The 16693-nt window shown below is 34.2% G+C and overlaps 1 protein-coding gene across 1 annotated transcript; it reads right to left on the bottom strand.

Moving 5' to 3' along the window:
- Window positions 1-1296: 1296 nt before the first annotated feature.
- On the bottom strand, window positions 1297-13764 carry TMEM244 (transmembrane protein 244). Its single transcript, XM_040551591.1, has 6 exons — window positions 13732-13764; window positions 7272-7357; window positions 6662-6735; window positions 4085-4210; window positions 2260-2304; window positions 1297-1391 (listed from the first exon to the last, which is right to left on the bottom strand). Exons 1-6 carry the CDS (start codon window positions 13762-13764, stop codon window positions 1297-1299), a joined length of 459 nt encoding a protein of 152 aa, XP_040407525.1.
- Window positions 13765-16693: the final 2929 nt, after the last annotated feature.

Below are 16693 nucleotides of genomic sequence, written 5' to 3' on the forward strand. Positions count from 1 at the left end.
TCTCTGGAATTATCTCTGCTAACTTCAGTACACAGTGTATTATACTTCATTTGGTCTTAATGAACCACTTCTAAAGTCTAAGTCTTTTCAGTACCGTGTATTTACATGTCTGGTCTGTCTCTAAAATTACTTATGTATCTATCATTCACAAAAGACTATCCCATACTTTTGGGAGTCTGAAATGTGCTTCTCATTGTATGTGTACTTTCAATATTAAAATGTACATACAAATTATAAAACTTGCAATGTGTTTTAAAATGTTTGATTAGATCTTGAGGGGACATATTCTTCAGAGGCATCATCTGCTGTGTAAGATTAAGGCAAATGCAACACTGTGCTCCTGTGCAAACGCCAATCCAGTCCTGCTCTTCCAAGCAAACTGCAGTTGAAATTCAATTATTAATGTTGTATTTAAGATGAATTTGCCTCCTAGCAATTTTGCTATTAAGATTTTATTATGGTTAAATAGATACAGCCACTACTGTGATTGGTTTGTTGTTCTTTTGATTACTACTATCCATAGACCAGTACTTCAGCGTGGGCCACATGCAGCTGTGGGATACATAAAAAAGTGACTGTAGGCAGCATTTGCCTTTCATCGTTCCAGCACAGTCACACCATAACTGGATCATTAGTGAAAGACAGAATGGCCTGAAGCTGTCACAGAAAACATTTGGCTGTAGCATTCCTGGAAGTCAGGGAATCAACTAAATATTGATGATTGTAAGTCTGCCTGTTTCTGTCTTGAGCACCTTCTAGGTGAGAGTTTAAGATGGAAAGAGATATGCAGAGATATGCGCTCTTCAAGGAGTCTTCTTTGCTAGGGCTTTGCCAGTTAAGACTGCTTTATACTTAAAATGATGTATGCCAGCTAGGGTGACTTCAAAGTTCTGCACTTGTGAAAGGCCAGACTCCAGCCTGAGTTACAGTCAATATTTTATAAACTGCAACAGATAACAAGTGGTCTGAAAACATTAAATACAAATCAATTTTTTCTTTTAGGATTTTGCAAGAGTGCTGCATCATTGCTCTTATCCTCCTTGTGGTTTATTTGTTTTAAAATGGAAGCAGTGTGTCTAATTGCTTAACGGAAATTGTACATACAAAAGCTAAAAGTGATTATATACAATAGCTAAAAGTCATTACATTGACTTTGCAAACAAATGTAAGATACAAGAGTTCTGGTAAGCTAAATATTAGCCTTATGATTAGACAGTTTCTAGCTTCATTTTAATTATGTTGTTAAAGAAATCTTTGAAATTATATAAATATGAAAACAAGTTCTAAATTGCCTTTTCAAAAATCATCTAGAACTGGATAAATGAAGTTGTCTTTGAACAAGCAGTATGCCAAACTCTGTCCTCCACAGATCATGGAAATTACTCCAGATCCTGAAAGAAAAAGCATGACTGTTTTATATTAATTTTTGCAGTGGAATACAAACATTATAATAAAACTTTAGTCAGCTTTTCTTATTTATTTATTTTTTAAATGGTCTGTTTACTTAAACATTTTGCCAAAGACTTTAACCACCCACACAGAGATCAGTCCCGGTAGTTGCTGATACAAAACCAGTTGCAGGACAAGGGATTTATTTGCCTGTCTCTGTCTTTTAGGAATTTACTACAGCTGTCGATCCATGTTATACTTCATAAAAGAAAGAAGAGCAGAAGCCAGTACTTTCTCCCTTAACTGTTTTCCAAGATAATATATACTAGTGCATGATTATATTTCTAATTTTACAGTAAATTAAACATTCTAAAATATAGATTTGCTATTCACTGTAAGGAAATGTGATGACTGAGATTTATCTCATCTGTCATAGTACCTGTACATAGTGTTTATAAAAACTGTTTCTCAAAGTGTTTCTTTCTTTCCATTGATTATAAAGAGTACCAAGGAAGACTAGTTTGGCTAACTGTCTTTTTGACTCCTGAATCTGTTGAAATAGATAACTTGATCATTGAGGAATGAACATGGCTCATTTCAGCAATGTGAACATATCCGCTGTTTGGTAGGAAGAATAACATAAATTGTGTACATTCTGGTCTTAAAATAGGTGATATTTTAAGGCAAGTCAAGTGTTAGCTTAGTGCTACTTGCCTGTGTCCTTAAAAGAGGTGTAAATGGAAAGAATATATTTCTTCCTTAAATTCTGACAATTCCCAAAGTATTGTGACAACAGACATTCAATAGAAAAAGAAATCATACTGTAAATGCAAATTTTCTAGATTCTAGTGATTTGAACTTTAATTTTACCTAATGCCAGCCACCAGTGTAACATCAGAGGGAATTCAGACATAACTGCAACAAAAAGAAAAGGAGAAATGTAAGTTTTTAAACAGTAAGTATGAGGACATGCAAACATTGCGTTACAGTATACGGTATCTGACCAGTTATCTTTCAGAAATTACATGCTTTAGATTTATTGAAATTGCAAACTCTTATTGAGGTCCTAATCATTCAGATATTTGGTCATACTGTTGCACGAATGTGGGTGAACAATCCTACTGGAAGTTGTCTTTAAACATTAAAAGTGAGTGCTAAATTGAAGTTTTAGATTGTAAAATCTCTGAAAAAGAAATGGTTTGTTACTACTTAGCTGTACAAAGTTTAGCATAATGAACACACTGATCACCTAGTAGAGTGCTTCCATATTGCTGCAATGCAAATAGTTTAACCTGTCTAACGTTTTCAGTTTAATGGGTGATAACAGCATATTGAAGACAGGCTAGAACTGTGCACTGAGTCATCACAGTTACCTAGCTTTGCTATGTGTCATGCAGCTACCCTTGTCTCGTAAGATGACCAATATCCCTACCGTATGATCAATATGAGCCCATATGAGCCCCCAGAAGAGCCAGCAGGGCTGCTGAGGCACTGAAGGGAGCTAGGAGGCATGCTGCATGCTCTGGCAGCGCAGTTGAACTTTGGTTGGCCATTTGAAAGCAACAATAACAGTTCTGGTGTTGTTTGGAGATCAAAGTGCACCATATGATATAATGATAGAAGGTAGCTTAATACATAAAATATATAGAAAGCAGAATTTGTTGCAATTTTTGTAAATTCCTTGATTTAAATTAAAAAAATACATAAAGAATAATTGTAGCTTAAATTCTGTGAAATCAAATTCAGTAGATGAGAAATTATGATTAATTTTTTAAGATGAACTCTTTATTGGTCTCTGGCATAACTTGACATGGGAACCAAGGAATCCCTTCTTATATAAACTGTTAAAAGACAAATGAAGCATTGGAAAGTGGAAGATTAAGTATTATGTAGTAGAGTGGGAGTTCTAATTTGACAATGATATTTTTTCCTATTCCTAAATTCTAGAATACAAATATTAAGCTCATTGCTATAGGAGAAAAAAATCCCCATGTGGATGGGGTTAAAATGTATTTCTGAATCAGACATAGCAGCCTCCTGCTAACCAACATGAGAAGAGGGAGCAGGATACTAGGTACTGGCACAAAGTGGTGGTGAGGCTCATGTACAGCAGCCAGTTCTTTTCTCCTCATTTGCAAAAAGGGGAAGAGTTTCAGGAAAAAAATAAAAAAGAAGAAGAAAAGAAAGAAAAAATGCTTCAGTGGTAAAATGCATTAATTTCCTCAATGAAATTCAGTTCAAATTATCTAACTTAAAAACTCTGAATCATCTTTGTTGAAGTAAGTCTCATTTTTACTCTGAATTAGTGCTGAAGTTTTAATGAGTAACTCTTAAAATGTCAGAAATGGACAACTATTACTTTCTTGTTTAAAGGAACACACCTCCCAGAAATCGTGTCTAGGCTAGATATTTGACATTAACTGTCAGATTACAAGCTAAAACTCTAAAATTTTATAAGAAAATTGTTTTGTTTTGTTATTATTATTTTTTAATACTCCAGCAAATACAGAATCAAGTTTTAAATGTCAAGATTTAAATGCATGGATAAATCAAATGGATGGAAAGTACAGATGAATGTGTATACAGCTCCAAGGAAGAATGATAACATTAGTCCCATAGTACAGTGGGTGAGTCACGGTCAATTGGTCCTTCAGTCTGCGACACTAGGCATATATTTAGCAGCAAACCTACTTACCAACAGAGGTTATGATGATATGAATAACAGTAACTGTTACAGCATAATCCCAAACCCATTCTTCCACAACCAGGGCAAATAGCAGGCCACAACTGAAGAAGGTTATTTCCAATGAGACTACAAGAACTGTAAATGAAAACAGGATGCTTACCCCAAGCATAGTTTTGAAAGGCTTTTTTCTTGTATTCAAAGGTAATAGCATTAGGAAGTTAAAATCTCTGATACAATGCTATGCAAATTATTTCTGATTAGATCAAATATTACACTGATGTTTTCATTATAAAGTTCATTTCTAATTTTACCACAGACACCTGCATGGGTTGTATCCCAATTTCCATATAGACTTTCAAATGTTCCATATTTTGTGTAAAAAACATGAGGACGAACAGTGCTCTATGTGTTGCCTAGAAGAGAAATAGTGTGGAAATCCTTCTCAGACTGTCCGTCCAGGGTCTTTGTATATGGCACTAAATAGACATCGTTGATACTGACATAGGACAACTTTTTCTCTTCCAAAACAGAACTGTGTGGTTAAGGGGTTACATCCAGTATGAACCTTCACAGTTTTCTCCCTGTCCACTTGTTTGCATCATACACATGTATCAGTGCAACTTAAAGATGAGACATGCAAGGGGAAAGAGAGCAGAGAGCCTACGAAGTGAGCACAGGCCATCCATATGGATCTCATGGTGTATAAAACCAGAAGGACTGGCTTCTCAGTTTTGATAGCAAGGCTGACACAGCTGCCATACTGCCACCACACCACGTACACCTGCCATCTCCGCTGTCTGGCTTTGTGTTATGTTAAACGACAAGAGAGGATTCCCCAGTCTGTCAATCTGTCCCCAGTGACAATAACTGAGTTATGTTGCTGAGACACTAATAAAGCAAGCTGACCAAGGAAGTCCACCTCACAGGTAAGCTGTGCGGCCTGAAGAAACCACCTAGGCCGTCATGGAGCAGAGGAGCTAGGCCGGGCGTGGACGTGCTCCCGTTCCGCTGGGAGGTGCAGGCTTCCCCAAAGCCTCACTTGGCTTGCAGGACACTTTCTTGCCAGTGTGGGAGGTAGAACCAAGAGAAACCCCTGTGGGTGAGCCCTCACGTCCTGCTGGGTGGCTACCTGAGCTAGTGGGGCTGAATGGAAAACGCCTGATGTCTCCTCCAGCTACAGCCCTTGGTGCTCGTGTAACGAACGGGCAATAACAGCGCACTACTGATTCACAGGATTTTCAATCTGAAGGCTTTTCATTTTTTGTTTTAATGTCCCTAGGCAAATTGAACTCCCATTTTTAACTGAATTATTTTTTTCACTGTAGTAATGTAATAGCTAACATTACTGTAACTCGGAGTAGAGAGAATGTTATTATTTTTTGCTGTATTTAATTTATATATTTGGCAGCATTTTGTGCCTCTCAATTTTATTATTTTCTTTACACAGTCAGTTAGTTCTTACTGTAATATGGATCTTTCATCCAGCAGTTTAAAAAAATGTAAAAACACCAAGAAAAATATAAAACCACATGTGGTTAGGAAAACAGAAAATGTACTTCAAAAATGTAATGTTTGTAATGCATAAATGCTTTCTTTAATTTATTAGATTTAATGTTAATAGTATTCATTTAAATTTTGCCAATAATTCTGTAATTTCAAAAGTAAAAACCATGTATACAGATATAATAAAAAACAGCATACACAGATAAAATACAGTGTAGACAGATGCTCTGTATACTTTTCCACAAAACTGGGCCAGTAACAATAGCTCAGTTCTGAGCTGAGACTTCCATTTTTATTTTGAGATTATCTTTTAAAGACATCATTCTGTTTTTAACAGGCATGAGTGAGACCCTTAAACAAACTAATTCTGCTTTGCAACACCATTCAGAGAGTTCAGGTGTGTCTCTGTGCCTTTAGACAGATCCTGCTAGGTTTTGCTACTCCATGTTACTTCATCAGGTGGACAAAAAGCAGGACTGAATATTCCCAAGTTGCATGATGTACCAACTGTCTTTGGCACCTTATAAGCATGCTGCATCAAATTATCTGATACAATTCTGGAACAGAAAAATCATATTGAGATACAGTAATTACATTAGAGCCTTGAAAGGTAATTTTAATGGAATATGTTTTAAATTTTCTTTTTCCATTGCTACAAATGCGATGTTTTTTTCATCTGAAATCTGTATTGTCAATGTACAAATATACATAAGTTTTTATCACTCTTTTTAACATGATCAACTGAACAATTTACTTTTGAGCAGTTCTAATTACAGGTGATGTCGTTTGCCTTTGTAAAATAGATTACAAGTCTGAGAAAAATTTCACCTGTGCATGTAATTTAAGAATGACAGTTTAGGAAAGTGAAATTATTTTGAAGGCTTCAAATGATACTGCAGGAATTTGTATTAGGATATATAAAGGTATGTTTAGGGACTGAATTACAATCAAACTCTGAAATTTTAATGCCCAATATATTACTAAAAGGGCTCTAAAATATTGTCAATAAGGAAAATGAGTTTACATCCAGATATAATCTATTTTCTTGGCTGGGGAAAAAACAAAGAAACAAATTTAAATTACCTAAATAATGTGGGTTAAACCATGATGGATTTGTCTTAAAATCAAAAGGTGCCAAACCATCCAACATTTGAATCCTGTGGAAATAGAATCAATAAATTTAACCATAGATTTTCAATAATGCCTTAGTGATTGCATAACATATTATAGGTGCTTTTAAATAAGATTCCAAATGGAATATTCTACATTTCATTCATGTTATGGTCTTGCCCTTGCACACAGTTTTTGTGATCTCCTCTCCATCTTTTTATTTAAAATGCCTGATACTATACATGCTAGTCAATAGCTTCCTAAGGGAAAATAATTTATATTTCTCATTGACTATAAAATCTTGCCTTTTTAATTTTTCATGTCATCTTTTCTTTTAAGTTTATTTATTTACAAGTGCAAGGAAGTATATTAGAGCCAGCATTTTATATTTACTTCTGAGTATTATTTACTTCATGCATTTAAATGAAGGTTCAGGTATAACAATTTAACTGAATTTGAAAAATGTGTTCACAGAATAATGGGCTCTATGCCTCCAGTCTGGATGCTTCCTCTACGGAGTCATGGTTCTACCCACTATATCCATCTGTAACATGTAGTCATAGTAAAGACATGAAAATCTTACTTGAATACTGCAAAGCCAATGGAAAGGACTACATAATACACGGTGTAGAAAACTGCCATGCATATCAACAGGTTCAACAGAACAACCTGAGAAGGGAAAAAGAGAATAAAACCTAATGCTGTGTGTTTACATTAAGTACATAATTGTCAAAAATAATTCCAGATGTCTATCAATTTTAATAATTTAGAAAATGTAATATTTAGTCAGAAATTTTTCTGTTGATGATTACAAAAAGGTTGTTAAGGGCTTTCTAGTAAACTTTAGCTCCTAATGTGTTGTTATAATGCACAGTTCTTTGTTTTAATTGTAAGTCTACTACTTAGCTACTGAATTTGTAAGAATTCGGGGAATGAGAAGCACATTTGAGAGTTTCAGATCATTCAGATGTGTAACTAGCCTAAATTTTAACTTAAAAGAAATGCCATCCTTGTAATTATGTTGAAACCATATAAAAATAAAATGTAGAAAATTGTAGAGGTGTGATTGTTATGTTTTCCAGCCTCTAGAAAGTATGTCATTCCAGTGTTTACATCCAAAGGTAGGGATGTAGGCAACTTTAATGAGTAACAAGGGATAGCTGTTAAACACCTTTCAAAACTCAATTATTTATGAATTTATTTTAAATAAACTCCAACTCCAAATTTTAAAAATGTACATAAAAATATGAGCTTCAGAAAGTACCACTATCTTATTATCAAGCATTGGGTCTTTAAAATAAGAAACATTATAAAAAGAATTATACAAAGAATTTGTGCTTCCTAAGCTATCATGGCATCATTATTTCTTTCATTCCATTGAAGTGTCTTCACTTCTGACCTGAAGTTTCAGAAGTAATGCATCCAGAGCAAAAATTGTGATCCTTCACCTGATAATGTTCCTAAAATGCCTTCAGATCCTTTGTTTTCAAGTGAAGCATAATTCACATCTGTGCTCATCTAAGCTGGCTTCCTGAATTATGCAGGCCCTAGGAGTCATATTAATTCCTACAGGTGTAATGTAAAAATTATGTTTTGAAGTTTAATATACTTTGGTAATAACAATAGAGTCTTGCTAATGCATAACACTGGCATTTTTTTTTCTCTGATGATAAAATGACATTCCAGATGTTTATTTGTGCTTCTGTTGCTGGTGGGTTGTTTTTTTGTTTTTGTTTTTGTTTTTGTTTTTGTTTTGTTTTTGTTTTTGTTTTTTTTGTTTGATTTGGTTTGGTTTGCTTTGGTTTGGTTGTTTGTTTTTTGTTGTTTGTTTGTTTTGTTTTGTTTTGTTTTCCCCTAGAAAAATAGCACATATAATGAACACATATAATGAGTTAAAAACTTTCTTGCCCATTCTCCAGTTTGTCTACAAAATTGTTGAAACTAGCAATGTGTGTTTACCTGACTCATGTGGTAAGATCTCCATAGATCTCCGACATATGAAGCATTGTAAGTTTTATTGAAAATGCAGTGTTGACTGTTATTCCAACAATACATTTTACGTATAGATTTTGATCATCTAGCCTCAGCCATCTAGCCATCTAGCCTTTTGTGTTGTTTTACCTATTCCACTTGGAGTATGAATACTATAGGAAATTTATCTTTGAATTGCTTCCTGTACTCTTAAGGGTGAGGAAACCACTGCAAAATGCTTCTTCCTATGTAAAGTTCTGTATCTGTTACAGCTTATCCTTTTCATCAGTATTTGTGGTTTTGCCTCATCTTCCATATGTGTTCCGTTTTTCCTCTATTACATTTTTTTAAATCTTCCATTCTTTAACTGTATTCTTAAGCTTACATTTTGTTCACCTATTCACTTCATGTTTCTTTATTTGATGCTGCTAGCATGTCCTATTTCATACTATATTTTTAATGATCCTGTATATTCTCACTTTAACTGAACTTTCCCTTATTATGAAATTTGAAGACGTGATGAAATCCTGGTGCCTTGTCCCACAGTGGTACTCTTTTATTAGTTATTCTTTCACCTTTCCATATTCTTGAGGTTCAGCTAAAGTTAACATGTAGTGATAAACCCTCTTTCATTGTACTTTGATTTTTTTGAGATATACAGACAACAGTAGTATCATTTCTCTTTCTGGTAATCCTGTACTTGTTTAGTGAAAAACTGAACATGGACACTATTAACAGCAACACTCCACACAGCAAAACTGTACTAATGACCCATAATACGATCATTGTTGTCATTCTGATCTCTTACCTAGTCATTCTGGTGCCTCAGTTGCCAATAATTATTTTGCAGAAGCTAAATCTGTATTTCATTTCAGCTTTTAAGTGTCTCTCCATCATTTTCCACTTTACTTCAAAGTAAAAGCTGAGTGGCAGAAAATGCATTCTTAAGAATGCATTAGTTTGATTTGGATAGCATTTACTCAAGATGTCTGTACCCTGTGTTTGATGGCCTGTCCTACTTAAAGAATTCAAACTTACAGCTTCCACTTTCAAGAAAAAAGCTGTATCCCACTTCTGCGTGGATATATACTAGTATATTTCACAATGACTAACTAGACAAAGTAGTTTTTCCCCTTCAATAGAAATTACAGCCTTTACAGTCTTAGTTCTGCAGTGGATGTTTTAATCATGGTCTAGATATTTAAAAAGAGAACACTGCCACAGAAAAATGGTGTTACGTAAAATACTTCTAGGCACATCAAAAAAAATGTAGCATTCTGGTCCAAAATTCCATTTAGGCCATATTCTATACTTTACAACAGCCAAATGTGTAAACTGGGGGAAGTAGTATAAGGACATGGGAAGTACAAGTAATATTTATTTCCAAGGATAGATGTTTTAAAACCTTAAAACCTTTTAAAACCAGAGATTGCATGCACATCACAGCATTTTGAAGACCTTGATGGGTCTTTCTTCCACTACTTTTTCAACTTGCTTTCATTTTCCAGAATACTTTCTGAAAAAAGTAGCACAATTTAATTCTGGGTGTTGTGAGAAAATACCTTGGGGGGGGGGCAGGAGGGCTTTAAACCTACTGAATGATAGTTTTAATGACTAGCTGGCCAAATACCCTCTAGTTCTTATGTTATCAGAAATAGTGAATATTTTGTTCCCTACTTATATTTTCTGTGTTATCCCTAATTGTTTCTGTCTCTGTACTATTCTATGTGTCAGATACCTAAGGAGAAAAGCTCTCACCTACTTAAGTCCCTCCAGAAACAAAATCTATACTATATCAGTGATTGCCATTGTTGTCTTTGCACCTTTTCTAGTGCTATATTCTCCTTCTGAAAAGATGTAACTAGATCAACTTTCAACTTCCTCTTCTATTAACAGGTTTTAAATTTTGTCAAGGTACATCAAATGATTTAGTTTGAAAGTAGCCATGGCAGTTTTCATTGCCTGAGAGCAATGTCGTACTGCAATAATGATCTAAGGGGAATGTAATTACTATAGTGATTCCATTATTAAGTAAATACATTTGGACACATAAATATGGATCCTAAGCCTGCAAATTTATGTGTGTGCCATGCAAAATTTCCTGCTGAATTTCCCTAGAGATCAAATTTAACTCAATTCCAGAGATGGAATTGAGCTGATATCAAGTAAGTCTGAAAGTTCTTATGTTTTACCAAAATTCTTGTCCATGCTAATCAAAAATAAATTTAAAGTAGAAAAATGAAGACTACGATGAAAAATTGCAAATACAGATATTCATTCAGAAGTAAATTCTTGAAAAGTAACCCTGTATAAATTAAATAGACCGTAGTGAACTGTACATAATGTTACAGTGTATCAGAATGGCAAGCAGAGATTATGAATTAGGTATCGTAAAGCACTGTATCAAAGCAAAAGAAGCCAGTGTTTCTGTCTTTGATATGTAACACAATGGGACTGAATTTAAGAAAGGATAGGTAAGAACTAATAGGGTAATAGAAGTCCTTTTTTGAAAAAAAGTAAAAGAAATCATGTGTACAGTTTGGCTACAGGGAGTGAGGTAGGGAAAATAGTTGCATATTTATAACTAAAAATGAAAATGAATTATTTGGAGAAGTAAGATGAAAGAAATTAAAATCAAACCAAACATAAAGAAATTATAAGATGCAAAGTTTCACAAATCATTTCCATTTTGCAGTGTTTGAAAGAGACTTGCTCTTTTTATTTATTTGCTTTTGTTCAATAATTTTCATCAAAATTGGTTATTGAATAGTTCTATGCCCTCGTCCTTGCTATGGATATTGAGGATAAAGTTGGAAAATGTTCTTGACAAGTGATTCACAAATAATAAAGACAAGAAAAAAAAAAAGAATATTTTTTGAAATCCTCATTTTTAAATAAAAGTCAGTTTTAAGGCAAGATTTCAGAGAAAAATGTAAAACATAGCCAACTTGGAAATGTAATTTTCATTTTGATTTAAATTGTTATATGTTGGTAAAAGCTGTTGAAAAAGGAGCACTTATTCAAGGAGGCAGGGACTCTCAAAAGAGCTATAGATGAACGTTAGCTCATCCTAACTCAGTTTTATGAGCTTCTCTTGCCATACTGTGACAGAAAACAAGCCCTCAAGGCTTTGGGATTTAAGCTGGGAGAATATGAAGAGAAATAAGGAAGAGGTATTACCCTTAAACACAGCACTTGGGAAAACAAAGTGACAACCAGTTTGGTGTCAACATTTTTAAAAAATATGTTAAAAAATGAAGAAGGTGCAGAGAAGAGCCACAAAAGAGAGATGGTGGCTAGAATTTTCTTTTTTTTTTCCATTAGGACTACAACTCTAAAGAGGTCAATCTGTTTAGCTCTGAGGGCTGATTTGATTATGATGGATAAGTTCCTTTGCAGGCAGAAAATACCAGGTATTAGGGGCTCTTTAATCCATCAGAAAAACCACGTGAAGTAAACAACTTCAAGTTATAGGTGGACAAATTCAAAAGGTGCATGCAAGACATTTTCAACTGTAAAGGCAATTAGCCAATGGAACAAACTGCCTTTGGAAATAATGGATTCTTCAAAGCAAAACCAGGTGCCTCTCTGGATGAAGCTTCACCCAGACATCTCTACCGTTCACTTCTGGCCATAGGTCTTTGAATGGCTGTGTGGTAGATATATTTACAGAACCATCTGACACTTACAGAAGTATGGATACTGCAAGTTTACTAACCATTTATATTACTTTTATTTTGCTAGATATTGAAAAGTGAAAGTACATCACTGCATTTATCTCTCACAGTTGCAAGGAGGCAATATTCTATTTCTAATGCAATAGAAGAGAAACCCACCGTGCCTATACAAACTGATATTTGACAATCTTATTCTATTTTTATTTCTCTACATCAAAAGAAAGCAAAACAAAAACTGAGAACATTTAATCTCTTGTCAACCAGTTTTATCTGAGGGTAAAATACAGCTCTCCTTTTTCCAGTATCTTTAATTTTATTGTAAATGACAATTGGCCAAACAAACTGTTTCGTTCATTCTTTTGGATCATGGTGTACCCCATGGCCAGTTCATTGACTGCAACGTTACATGCAAGTTTAGTAGCCATGCTGTACCTCACTCCCTGAAAGTATCCCGAAACATTGGAAGTTGAATCTTGGGCACTTTTTTTGTTGGGAATCATTTTTATCCCATTTCTCTGAAGAGACACACATTTCCTTGAATTCTCCTTTATCTGCCTCCTTTAAGCCTTATCTGCTCCAGATGCAGATTTGTACTGTAATAAAAGTGGTGAGACAGGACTGAAGGGAAAATAACAGAGCTGAAGGAAGGCTGTGAGCTGATGGCCTGTTGACCTCTAATTACAGTAGGTGAATTCCTGGCCTCTCTTGAAGTCAGAGACAAACTTGCATTGGCTTCAAAGGCTCAGGATTTTTCTCTTTGTACCCAGAATATTCTTAGTCCCTGTCTAATGTAGTGAGGTATTAGCTTGCTTTGCTCACTTGAGTACAGCTAAAGAAAGGCATGCAGCGCAGTGCTAAGAATATACTCTTAATTTAATAACACAAAAATAGAAACGCTTTGAAAATTTTCCATTTCTATCACATTCAACTTCTTTTCCTTTCCACTGAAATTTATATATATATAATTAAAACTCAAAATATATTTTATTTTTAAAATATTTTTTCCATTTCTAACCCCTCAAATATTTCAAAGTGGAAAACACGAGTTAAAAACTACAGGGTCATTTATTATATGCTAAAACAATTTAAAGAAAGAATATTAGGAATACCCTGGTGTCATTAAATTTCGGATTTTATTAGACAATTCCAAGAATTAGATCTCATAAATGCAGCTACAGCACACATTTTGAAATCCTTCTTGTAAGGTGTACTTTGCAGTACTTACTACCAGCCCAATAATAAGCTCTCCTGTTCTTTTCGCTTTTTAGGAGGCAAACATTGAATAATACTCTGTAAGAATGAAAGCAATTGCTTTTTCAAGACCTGCAGTAGCTACCTAATACTCTAAATACTACCCAGTGACATACAGCACTATACAAACTCAATTCCCTTTACCTTGGTTTCAGCAGTTTTGACCTTGAGAGCCATGGACACATGATGAGTGAGAGGAAGTGATGTTGCTATATTCCTTATGTCAATATCAGTCGGAAGAAGCAGCTGTTTTTCACCCCAAAAAACATTCTTATAGGTGAGTATAGGACAGAGTGAGGTAGGTTGATTGGATTAAACTGAATTGAGACAGAAGCCATCTGTGAGATAACTGTAAGCGGCTGAAGACCAAACAGAAAATCCTACTCACTCATTTAATGTTCATACTTTTGTACCTATGGTCAGCTAAAGCATATCTATAATACAAGTTGGCCATTTAGAGAAAAAATTCTGAATACTACTTTCTACTGTCTGTTTTTTTTTTTCAGCATTCATTTGATCACCATTCCTTAGGTTTATTATACCTTCCTACATTTAATTAGTTTTACAATTTCTGACATTAATTCTGTTGACTGTACATGTAGAACAGTACCTTCTTCACGTTGTTCCTGTTAGCATTTTTATTCTGACTATCACTTTATTACATCATGTATAATTCACATTAAATTAGGTATAATTAGGTTAAGAAATGACAGACTTATGTTATGACTCTTCTCCTTTTCCTGAATCATTATTTTTTCCTTCAGTAGAATGAAATTTAGCATGCTCTAAATCAGATCCACCTTCTACTGAGCAGTTCCTTAATGGATTTGGATTTGGCTTTTTACAGACACATTATGATTCACTATGCTGCATTACATAGAAAAGGACATAATATAAGGGAATACTTCTGAAACTGAATGAAGAATGATTTATTTATTTATTTATTTTGCTATCACCAACATAATCTGAGCAAGTTTCATTTTTTTAATGTCTTTTTAATTGTACAAAATTAATGCTATCTGCTTTAAGATGTCATCTGTAGTCAGCAAACAAGAGCTTTTGCTCATGGATTCGATAGTTCCAGATTGTGAATACTGTCAGGGAAATTACAGGTAGTATCGTGTGAAATTCCTTCCTGTGCAAAATGCTAGCACAAAAATCTGTGCATCAGTTAAATAGTATTTTGAGAGCTGAAGTGATGTCAAAGGAATAGAATGAAACAACCATAACAACAAAATTAATTTGCTTAAATTATTGCAATAGTCACAAGTAGCAAATTAATGAAGAGATATGTTAGCAATTTATATTAATCAAAAAATGTTTGAAAATGAACAAAAGGTTCCATTGAAAGAGCATCATGTCTATCCAAACAGATCAGCTGAAAACATCCATGACCTAAAATTTGCATACACTTTGCAATAACCATGAGTAGCAAGCTAATTGAAAAAGTAATGGATTACATTAATCTAAGACCATTATTAAATTCAATATTTCACTGACTTGTTCACAAAGAGTCAATTTAATCAGACAAAGTTTGAGGATAGAACCAAAGTCACTGAGTTTGACTGAAATGTAATGGAAGCTATAGGCATGAATTTACTGAGGAGATTGAATGCTTCTTCCTGTTCCTATTGTGAAGCTGAACATTTTAAATACTCTGAAAGAGAGGATAGGATTTCTGTTGCAACCTTGCTTCCAAGCATGGAAACAACTGAATTGTGGTAACAACAAACCGCAGCAAATCAAAACTGGGAGTGGCAGAAACTGTGTAATCCAAAATACTGACTAGAAAGTCAGTAGTGAATGGCAATGGAAGAGATATTGTGTTGCTGTTAGCAAAATGTTAAGATAATGGAATAATCATTTTGTTGTTTTTTTTTTTTCTTATCTTCTTTTTTACTAGGTCACCTATAGGAAATATGACAATTCCTATTCAGCACAGGGAGACAAAAGACAAGTTTTAACACAGGTTAAACTAAATGATCTATTTTGGTTTCAACTAGCCCTATTTTTTTTTTTTTTTTAATTACAGACTGTTTTCTGAAGCATTGCAGTGCTGATTGTTATTCAGGATATGAGAAAAAATAGTACGGCATTAATTTTTAACCCCTGGAGTTTGTGCTGTTTTGTGTTATGGAAACACCCAGGAAACAGTTACTTCAGTAGCATGTTGAGAGCTTATCCTCACATGTTTGAGAATCGTTAATAAACACTGTTATTTGGGATTTGGCTGTACCCATGTACTTCCTTCATATGAATATGGACTCAACATATAGGGACCAAAGCATAACTGCAGACAATTGCAGAACAGAGAATAATTGCAGAAAGCTTTTGAAAGTGAAATTAAGTATACTTCTATAAGGCAATATCTCTTTCAAGTAACTGATAATGGCACTTCATATTACTCAGGCACTACCTACTTTCTATCTGTTACCTGGGGCTAAACAAAATATATTTTGTAATAATGAACTGTGAGAAAATTTATAAATGCTTAGTGCTTAGTTTGCTGTCTAAGCTCATTATTTACATTTAAAAAAAAATGTTCCCATGTAAATCCACAATTTATAATGCAAATGTAATTGCAAAAAATAATTTAAAAAAATTTGAATAAATATATCATACAGCAATATTGCATGAATATCTCTCATGGAAGTTAACAGGTGATTTATGTTGCTGTTATGCCGACTGTAGGCTCTACAACACACTGTGCCTTAAGATACATAGCCAGACCCAGAAACACAATTCTTAGGTAATTTGAAACAATGAAAAATCTTAGAATTGGGGAAATTACTGAAATCCAAAGTATGTTGATTCATTACCCTGCAATCCTAAAGAAAATGCAGAGATCAACCAAATGGATGCTGTCTACATTCTGTGGTGACAGATGACATCAAAACATGTGTACTTTGTCTCCATCTGCTGATGGGAGGAACTTTTCTTAAATTGTGTAGGAGGAAGAGATTTGGAAATAAAAACTGGCCACTGTCTTTATTCTTTTACTATAGTGACTGCAAGACTGTCAATGAAGTGAAGACAACTTGATGAAAATAAACATTTTAAAACAAAAAAAAGCACTTACATTTATTGACTTACATTGTGTTACAAC

This window comes from Cygnus olor, chromosome 3 (assembly GCF_009769625.2).
Source record: "Cygnus olor isolate bCygOlo1 chromosome 3, bCygOlo1.pri.v2, whole genome shotgun sequence".
In the NCBI taxonomy this organism is placed as follows: domain Eukaryota; kingdom Metazoa; phylum Chordata; class Aves; order Anseriformes; family Anatidae; genus Cygnus; species Cygnus olor.

What these genes read in the sequence shown, in the direction of transcription:
- TMEM244 (XM_040551591.1), bottom strand. Translation starts at nt 13,764, where the DNA reads ATGGCTCTCAAGGTCAAAACTGCTGAAACCAAG. An exon ending in ATTGGCTTTGCAGTATTCAA is followed by an intron (nt 6,736 to 7,271) that starts GTAAGATTTTCA and finishes CTATTTCCACAG; the next exon opens with GATTCAAATGTTGGATGGTT. An exon ending in GTTTAACCCACATTATTTAG is followed by an intron (nt 4,211 to 6,661) that starts GTAATTTAAATT and finishes TTTCATTTACAG; the next exon opens with TTCTTGTAGTCTCATTGGAA.